Raw genomic sequence first — 10,639 nt, 5'->3', positions numbered from 1 at the left:
TTAATTAATGAATATAAGATATTCATTCAAACAAAAACTAATCACTTTTAAACTAATTATCTTTATTGCATTTTAGGAAATACACGGAATGTTTATTGTAACACATTTTTTAATTATCTAATTTTTCTATCTTTTCAAGATAATGCCTATTATCCCGAAAAGAATAAATTTTATGAAAAAATATAACAAGCTTTTTGAAATTAAACAAAGTCCAGTTTTTATTAATCATAAACAATGACGTTAACATTAGTACAAAATAGCAAGTATGCAAAACAATTCAACATCGTACGTAATACAAGCGTTAATACCATAAGAAATGAAAGGATTCCGCATGATTTCTTATGTGACACAAATTTATATTCGTAATAATAATTAATATTAATGTATATAGCGATAATACCATTAATACTTACGTTCATTATTTAGGAAATGTTAGAAGTATAAACAAATGTATCACAGAACGATACACGCAACACTTCAATTGTAAATATTAGTTAAGTCTCAATTAATATCCGCTAGTAACAGCTGGTACCAGTTAAATCAACTAATACGCTTCACTTGGATCTTGGACTTGCAGTTATGAAATAAAAGTGGAAGGAAACAGAATACAAGGAATGAGATAAGGTTAAAACTAGAAGACAGAGGGAGCCAACCAAGTTTGGTTTTGTTATCGGCATGAACTTTCAAATAATCATATCAGTATCCCATTCTGTAACTTTTTTATAAGCGACTCAGATAACAATATATAGATCCTATAAAAACAGAATAAACAATAAAAACCACTTATTATTTAAAAATATTTCATTGTTATATAAAATATTCATTATAACTACAAAATTTGTACTTAAAGGCATCTAATCAAAAATTAAGAAATTTTATGCATTCAATGTAATCTCTGATGTAATATTATGTTATTTTGAACTACAAATCAATTTTTAATTATGTACCAAACAAATGTGAATTATCTATTAAATTAACGTTAAATAAAAGATGCTCAGTATTTTATAATTTATTCTTTTATCTATGTATTTACATACAATTCATTATTAAGAATGACTATAGTAACTAAATAGGAAATAAAAGATATAAGTGAATATTTAACAAAATATTTTGTATCATTCATGCCAAAAGTTGATATAGTACAAGTCACGATTGTATAAATATACATATATTTACCATTTGTACGATTAGTAACATTTTATTTTAAGGAAACATGTATATAAGTACATTTAAGTTTAATTTAAATCTTTTATAAAAATTTGTAGAAGAAACATGATAACAAAGAAAATTATTTAAACTTAATATATAATGCTTCAACAATTAAAAATTATTTAATTTTTTATTTTTTAAAAAGGATTATTTATTTAATAGTACAATATAAAAGCACATTTGATAAAAAGAAATTAATGAACAATATCATATTAGTGAAAACTATTAAGAGGAGCTAACGTAATATAAAGCTATTAATTCAAAACAACATAAAAATATCTGAATTTTAAATAAAAATTTACAATAAATCTTATTCTGTAATAAACATAAATTCAATTATATCTAACTAATGACAACCATTAACATTTATGATTACAGTGAATGAATAATTTGATGTTACTTGCATTATTGGTTATGTTTTTTTAAACGCACNAAAATAAAAGGAGAAATATATGACATAATATATTTAATATATAATGAAAGTCATATAATGTAATACTTCATTATGCTTTAAGTCCTGTTATAAATATTGTTGCAATAAGTTCTCTACTCAACTTATCAGGTATTTATAATTTTTGTTCATCAAAATGTTAAAAAAAAGTAGTGTATATATAATGTTTATTATTACCATACTTCTTTCTAGATTTTCCAAAAACTTTTAATAGTAAAAAAATTGAACATGGATGGTATCAGGTTTGGAAAGACAATAATCATTTTACTATTAAAAATAATGAAAAAGCAGCATTGAAAATGCTTTTATCTCCTCCTAATATAACTGGAACATTGCATTTAGGACATGCATTAACTGTTACAATTCAAGATATATTAGCAAGATGGTATCTTTACAAAAGTTATTAATTATTTAAATGTTAAATCAAATAACAATTCAGAAGGTAATTTACATTTAGGTATAGAATGAAGGGACATTCTGTAATATGGATACCAGGTTTTGATCATGCTGGAATTGCAACACAAATGATGATAGAAAAATATCTTTTTAAAGTAAAAGGTATTAGTAAGTCAGATGTAGGAAAAGAACAGTTTCTGTCATTTATTTGGCAGTGGAAAAATAAAAAACAAAATAATATAAAATCTCAATTAGAAGCTTTGGGTGCTAGTTTAGATTGGTCTAAAGAATACTTTACAATGAGTAAGGTATAATAGGAACTTTTCCATAAAAGGTATCTGAAGTGTTAAACAAGCAAAGTATTCTTTTATATTTGAAATTTCAGGACCATAATGTTGCTGTGATAAAAGCACTTGTCATATTGAACAATCGAAATTTATTATATAGGGAGAAAGATTTGATAAATTGGTCTCTTACTCTACGTAGTACAATATCGGATATTGAGGTAGAACGTTTATACATTACTAAAAAGACACAGCTCCAAGTTCCAGGATACAAGAAAATGATTACATTTGGTGAAATAGCATATATAGCTTATCCAGTGAAAGATTCAAGTATAATCATTCAAATATAATACTATCATATTGTATGTAATCCATTTGTAAGAAAATTTGTTTCAATTTTTGTTTTCTTAGAACATGAGATAGTAGTAGCAGCTATTAGACCAGAAACTCTTTTCAGAGATGTAGCAATTGCTGTTCATCCAGATGATGAAAGGTACACAAAATATATTGGGCATCAAGTTTGGCATACTTTAAGAGAAACATACATTCCTATTATTTCTGATCCTTTAGTTGATAGACAATATGGTACAGGTAATTACATTTTAATTATTTCAAACTTTTATTAGTCTGAATAGCACATTGTTATAAAAATAATTCTTTTAGGTGCAGTAAAAATAACATCAGCGCATGATCCTTTAGATTACCAGATTGCAATGAATCATCAATTAGAAATTATTAAAGTTATTGATGAATATGGAAATATAACAGGAATAGGCAAACACTTTAAAGTATATTTATCTTTTATTTAAATAATTGCACTTTTACAAACTTCGTTTCAATATAGTAAATTCCTTTATTGTAACTCTTTTTTATTGTAAATTTTAGGGTTTGCCAAGATTTATTGCTCGAGAGAAAGTTTTAAACGAATTGTCAAATAAAGGTATTCTAAAAGGTATCAGCGATCACGAGATGTATGTGCCATTGTGTTCACGATCTCATGATGTCATAGAATACTTACTCAAAGAACAATGGTTTATTAAATGTGAAAGTATGGCTCAGAAGGCACTACAAGCTGTGGAACAGGGACATTTAAAAATAATACCTAATACTTATGAAAAATCGTGGTATGATTATCTCAATAATAACAGGTACAAAAAAGATATAAACAATATATAGAAAAGATTGATAATATCGTTTATTTCTTAATTATATATTTCTTTTAGAGATTGGTGTATTTCAAGACAAATGTGGTGGGGACATTCTATTCCTGCATATTATGTTACAGTTGAAGGTAAAACTGAATGGATAATTAGTAGAACTGAAAATGATGCAAAAACTATTATATAAAATAAATATGGACCAGATGTAAAATTATATAAAGATCAAGATGTATTGGATACTTGGTTTTCTTCTGCAATACTTCCGTTTGCAGTAATGGGATGGCCAAAGAGGGTATAAAGCTATAATAATTGAATAATATGTAAGATATGATTATGTTAGAAGACATATTTTTAGACAGAAGATTTTAAAAGATATTATCCTTTAACATTAATGGAAACGGGAAGTGATATTCTTTTCTTTTGGGTTGCAAGGATGGTAATGCTAGGATTGGAATTGACTAATTGTATACCTTTTAATGTAAGATCTTCTATTCTTTGGCACATATTTCTTTTAACATTGATATATAATCTTATAAGATTCATTTAACATTTTAATAATAATTGTTCATTCAGGAAGTTTTACTGCATGGTCTTGTATGTGACGCTTATGGAAAGAAAATGTCTAAAACAACTGGGAATATTCTTCCTCCAGAAAATATTATCAATGATATTACCTTAAATGTAAGGATTAATATGGGTGTTTTATTCGAAAAAAACGTATCTTCTTTATTTTAAATATTGTGATGTAAATAGGACCTGATTGCACAAATGAAAGAAAGTTATAATACAGGTTTAATTAGTGAATCTGTTTTAAAACGAATGTTAAGTGCAAATAATAAACAGTTTCCTAATGGTATACCAGAACATGGTGCAGACGCGTTACGTATGATATTATGTAGTCACAATATTAAAAGTTAGTACACATCAATTAATAATATTTGCTCTTATTATTATACAGTTTTAATTATAATACATACAAATATCTCTGTTTAAATAGATGACCTATCAAGTTTGATATTATAGAGTGCCAAACAAACAAATTCTTTCTAAATATGATTTGGCAAGCAGGTAAATATATCTTACTGACACGCGAACAAGTGTATCAAGAACCTACAACTATGACAATTATTGATCAATGGATTCTAAGCAGATTATCTCTAATGATAAATATAGTCAGCGATTCATTTATGCAACGAGATTTCCCCAAAGCAATTGCATCAATGAAGCAATTTCTATATTAAGAGTTTTGTGATTTTTATTTGGTAATATCATAGTTATTAAATTGAAATTACTAATGGAGATATATAATTTAAAATATAATTAGAGATCCTATTTTATATAGGAAGTAATTCAATGGAGATATAAGAGCAAAGATATAGATGCATATATAAGTAATACATATAGCTTAAGAAAATGTTTAGAAGTATTTTTACGTATATCTGCACCTATAATTCCATATATATATGATGATTTGTACAAAAGATTATCAAATGAATTCCCAGAATTTTTATCAGTGCCATCATTAATGCAAGCACAATATCCAGTACCACAACAGGTGAGATAACATATTGACATTCTAATATGTTTCAAAACAATACATTTATGTACATTGCAGTGTAATGAATGGAGAGACGTTTCTCTAGATGAAAAAATAAACGATGTCTTAAATATTATATTAAAAATCAGAAACATTATAGGTAATGTTAGCAAAAAATTAAATCCAGCAGGTAATTATTTATAAATTATATACTTTCATGGTAATACATGAAGAAATTAAAAAAGATATTGAATGTTATACTATATAACGTAATACGCCACAACGTTATACTACATAACACAATACGTTATACGTTATAACGTTATACTATATAAAGTAATACGTTATAACGTTATACAATTTAACATAATACGTTATAATATTATACTATATAACGTTACACTATATGATGTTATACTATATAACGATATATTATACAACGTTATACGTTATAACGTAATACCACATAACGTTATACGTTATATCGTAATACCACATAACGTTATATCTTATAACGTAATATCATATAACGTTATACGTCATGACGTAATACTATATAAAGTTATACGTTATAACGTAATACCACATAACATTATACGTTATATCGTAATACCACATAACGTTATACGTTATAACGTTACACGTTATGTGGTACTACGATATAACGTATAACATAATATAGATTTAGGATATAACGTATAACGTTATGTAAAACTACGATATGACGTATAACGTTATACGGTATTACGTTATAACGTATACCGTTATGTTGTATTAGGATATAACGTATAACGTTATGTGGTAATAAGATATAACGTGTAACGTTATGTAGCATTACGATATAACGTATAACGTTATGTAGCATTACGATATAACGTATAACGTTATGTAGCATTACGATATAACGTATAACGTTATGTGGTAGTAAGATATAACGTATAACGTTATGTGGTATTACGATATGATGTATATCGTTATGTAGTAATACGTTATAACGTATAACGTTATATAGTAATACGTTATAACGTATAACGTTATATAGTACTACGTTATAACGTATAACGTTATGCAGTATTACGATATAACGTATATCGTTATATAGTATTACGATATAACGTATAACGTTATGTGGTATTACGATATAACGTATAACGTTATGTGGTATTAAGATATATCGTACAACGTTATATGGTATTACGCTATAAGGTATAACGTTATATGGTATCACGATATAACGTATAACGTTATGTAGCATTACGATGTAACGATTAACGTTGTGGTACTGAGATATAAGGTATAACGTTATGTGGTATTAAGATATAACGTATAAAGTTATATGGTATAACGGTATAACGTATAACCTCATGCAGTATTACGATATAACGCTTAACGTTATGTAGTATTGCGATGTATCGTACAACGTTATGTAGTATTACGATATAACGTATAGCGTTATGTGGTATTAAGATATGTAGTATAACATTATATGGTATTAATATATATCGTATAACGTTATGTAGTATTACAATATAACGTATAACGTTATATGGTATTACGAAATGACGTGTAGGGTTATGTAGTTTTACGATATAACGTATAACGTTATGTAGTATTACGATATAACGTATAGCGTTATGTGGTATTAAGATATGTCGTATAACATTATATGGTATTAATATATATCGTATAACGTTATGTAGTATTACAATATAACGTATAACGTTATATGGTATTACGAAATGACGTGTAGGGTTATGTAGTATTACGATATAACGTATAACGTTATGTAGTATTACGATATAACGTATAACGTTATGTAGTATTACGATATAACGTATAACGTTATATGGAATTACGATATAACGTATAACGTTATGTGGTATCAAGATATAACGTATAACGTTATGTGGCATTAAGATATAACGTATAAAGTTATATGGTATTACGGTATAACGTATAACGTTATGTGGTATTAAGATATGTCGTATAACATTATATGGTATTAGTATATATCGTATAACATTATGTGGTATTACAATATAACGTATAACGTTATATGGTATTACGATATGACGTGTAGGGTTATGTAGTTTTACGATATAACGTATAACGTTATATGGTATTACGATATAACGTATAACGTTATATGGTATTACGATATGACGTGTAGGGTTATGTAGTTTTACGATATAACGTATAACGTTATGTAGTATTGCGATATAACGTATAACGTTATATGGAATTACGATATAACGTACAACATTATGTGGTTCTGCGATATAACGTATAACGTTATGTGGTAGTAAGATATAACGTATAACGTTATGTAGTATTATGATATAACGTATAACGTTATATGGTATTACGATATGACGTGTAGGGTTATGTAGTTTTACGATATAACGTATAACGTTATGTAGTATTACGATATAACGTATAACGTTATATGGTATTACGATAGAACGTGTAGGGTTATGTAGTTTTACGATATAACGTATAACGTTATGTAGTATTACGATATAACTTATAACGTTATATGGAATTACGATATAACGTATAACGTTATGTGGTATTTAGATATAACGTGTAAAGTTATGTAGCATTGCGATATAACGTATAACGTTATGTGGTATTGAGATATGACTTATAACGTTATGTGGTTTTAAGATATAACGAATAACGTTATGTATAATTACGATATAGCGTATAGCGTTATATGGTATTGCGGTATAACGCATAACGTTATGTAGTATTGCGATGTAACGTATAGCGTTATGTAGCATTACGATATAACGTATAACGTTATGTGGTATTAAGATGTAACGAATAACGTTATGTAGTATTACGATATAACAAATAATGTTATGTGGTATTACGTTATAACGTATAACGTTATATAGTATTACCATATAACTTATAACGTTAAATGGAATTACGCTATAACGTATAACGTCATATAGTACTACTATGTAACGTCCATCGTTATGTAGTATTACGATATAACGCATAACGTTATGTAGTATTGCGAAATTACGTATAACGTATGTAGTATTACGGTATAACGCATAACGTTATGTAGTATTGCGATATAACGCATGACGTTATGTAGTATTACGATATAACGTGTAACGTTATGTAGCATTACGATAAAACGTATAACGTTATGTGGTAGTAAGATATAACGTATAACGTTATGTGGTATTACGATATGATGTATATCGTTATGTAGTAATACGTTATAACGTATAACGTTATATAGTAATACGTTATAACGTATAACGTTATATAGTACTACGTTATAACGTATAACGTTATGCAGTATTACGATATAACGTATATCGTTATAAAGTATTACGATATAACGTATAACGTTATATGGTATTACGATATGACGTGTAGGGTTTTGTAGTTTTACGATATAACGTATAACGTTATGTGGTATTACGATATAACGTATAACGTTATATGGTATTACGATATGACGTGTAGGGTTATGTAGTTTTACGATATAACGTATAACGTTGTGTAGCATTGCGATATAACGTATAACGTTATATGGAATTACGATATAACGTACAACATTATGTGGTTTTGCGATATAACGTATAACGTTATGTGGTAGTAAGATATAACGTATAACGTTATATGGTATTACGATATAACCTATAACGTTATATGGTATTACGATGTAACGTATAACGTTATGTAGTATTATGATATAACGTATAACGTTATAGGGTATTACGATATAACGTGTAGGGTTATGTAGTTTTACGATATAACGTATAACGTTATGTAGTATTACGATATAACGTATAACGTTATATGGTATTACGATATGACGTGTAGGGTTATGTAGTTTTACGATATAACGTATAACGTTATGTAGTATTACGATATAACGTATAACGTTATATGGAATTACGATATAACGTATAACGTTATATGGAATTACGATATAACGTATAACGTTATGTGGTATTTAGATATATCGTGTAAAGTTATGTAGCATTACGATATAACGTATAACGTTATGTGGTATTGAGATATAACTTATAACGTTATGTGGTTTTAAGATATAACGAATAACGTTATGTATAATTACGATATAGCGTATAGCGTTATATGGTATTGCGGTATAACGTATAACGTTATGTAGTATTGCGATATAACGTATAACGTTATGTAGTATTACGGTATAACGCATAACGTTATGTAGTATTGGAATGTAACGTATAGCGTTGTGTAGCATTACGATATAACGTATAACGTTATGTGGTATTAAGATGTAACGAATAACGTTATGTAGTATTACGATATAACAAATAATGTTATGTGGTATTACGTTATAACGTATAACGTTATATAGTATTACCATATAACTTATAACGTTGAATGGAATTACGATATAACGTATAACGTCATATAGTACTACTATGTAACGTCCATCGTTATGTAGTATTACGATATAACGCATAACGTTATGTAGTATTGCGAAATTACGTATAACGTATGTAGTATTACGGTATAACGCATAACGTTATGTAGTATTGCGATATAACGTATGACGTTATGTAGTATTACGGTATAACGCATAACGTTATGTAGTATTACGGTATAACGTATAATGTTGTGTGGTATTTAGGTATAACGTGTAACGTTATGTAGCATTTCGATATAACGTATAACGTTATGTGGTATTGAGATATAACGTATAGCGTTATGTAGTATTAAGATATGTCGTATAACATTATATGGTATTAATATATATCGTATAACGTTATGTAGTATTACAATATAACGTATAACGTTATATGGTATGACGAAATGACGTGTAGGGTTATGTAGTATAACGATATAGCGTATAGCGTTATATAGTATTACGATATAACGTATAAGGTTATGTAGTGTTACGATATAACGTATAACGTTATGCGGTATTAAGATATAACGTATAAAGTTATATGGTTTTACAGTATAACGTATAACGTTATGTAGCATTACGATGTAACGATTAACGTTATGTGGTACTGAGATATAAGGTATAACGTTATGTGGTATTAAGATATAACGTATTAAGTTATATGGTATTACGATATAACGTATAACCTCATACAGTATTACGATATAACGCATAACGTTATGTAGTATTGTGATGTATCGTACAACGTTATGTAGTATTACGATATAACGTATAGCGTTATGTGGTAATAAGATATGTCGTATAACATTATATGGTATTAATATATATCGTATAACGTTATGTAGTATTACAATGTAACGTACAACGTTATATGGTATTACGATATGACGTGTAGGGTTATGTAGTTTTACGATATATCGTATAACGTTATGTAGTATTACGATATAACGTATAACGTTATCTGGTATTACGATATGACGTGTACGGTTATGTAGTATTACGATATAACGTATAACGTTATGTAGTATTACGATATAACGTATAACGTTATATGGAATTACGATATAACGTATAACGTTATGTGGTATCAAGATATAACGTATAACGTTATGTGGCATTACAATATAGCGTATAGCGTTATATGGTATTACGATATAACGTATAAGGTTATGTAGTATT

General features: G+C 27.4%; 3 protein-coding genes across 3 annotated transcripts in view; 2 read left to right on the top strand and 1 right to left on the bottom strand.

Moving 5' to 3' along the window:
- LOC122569811 (3-hydroxyacyl-CoA dehydrogenase type-2-like) overlaps window positions 1–419 on the bottom strand; it is a 1,910-nt gene extending 1,491 nt beyond the window's left edge. Inside the window, exon 1 of the mRNA XM_043731413.1 lies at window positions 414–419. Coding sequence (XP_043587348.1) covers window positions 414–419 — 6 coding nt within the window. The remainder of the gene's footprint in view (window positions 1–413) is intronic.
- Window positions 1–937, top strand: part of LOC122569539 (protein nervous wreck) — an 11,106-nt gene extending 10,169 nt beyond the window's left edge. The window contains exon 22 of the mRNA XM_043730729.1: window positions 77–937. The gene's annotated coding sequence lies outside the window, so the exon portion shown is untranslated. The remainder of the gene's footprint in view (window positions 1–76) is intronic.
- A 719-nt stretch (window positions 938–1,656) lies between these two features.
- Window positions 1,657–5,225, top strand: LOC122569070 (valine--tRNA ligase, mitochondrial-like). Its single transcript, XM_043729546.1, has 15 exons — window positions 1,657–1,771; window positions 1,853–2,045; window positions 2,118–2,364; window positions 2,442–2,670; window positions 2,752–2,931; window positions 3,004–3,128; window positions 3,226–3,488; window positions 3,564–3,631; window positions 3,704–3,792; window positions 3,856–3,978; window positions 4,074–4,181; window positions 4,254–4,413; window positions 4,498–4,762; window positions 4,843–5,055; window positions 5,116–5,225. The coding sequence occupies exons 2-13, from the start codon at window positions 1,960–1,962 to the stop codon at window positions 4,521–4,523; spliced, it is 1,704 nt and encodes a 567-aa protein (XP_043585481.1). The 5' UTR covers window positions 1,657–1,771; window positions 1,853–1,959; the 3' UTR covers window positions 4,524–4,762; window positions 4,843–5,055; window positions 5,116–5,225.
- The last annotated feature ends 5,414 nt before the right edge of the window (window positions 5,226–10,639 follow it).

Source organism: Bombus pyrosoma, linkage group LG7, assembly GCF_014825855.1.
Source record: "Bombus pyrosoma isolate SC7728 linkage group LG7, ASM1482585v1, whole genome shotgun sequence".
NCBI classification, from domain to species: Eukaryota; Metazoa; Arthropoda; class Insecta; order Hymenoptera; family Apidae; genus Bombus; species Bombus pyrosoma.
Note: the sequence above shows the minus strand (reverse complement) of the source record. Positions and strands in the feature narration are given on the sequence as shown.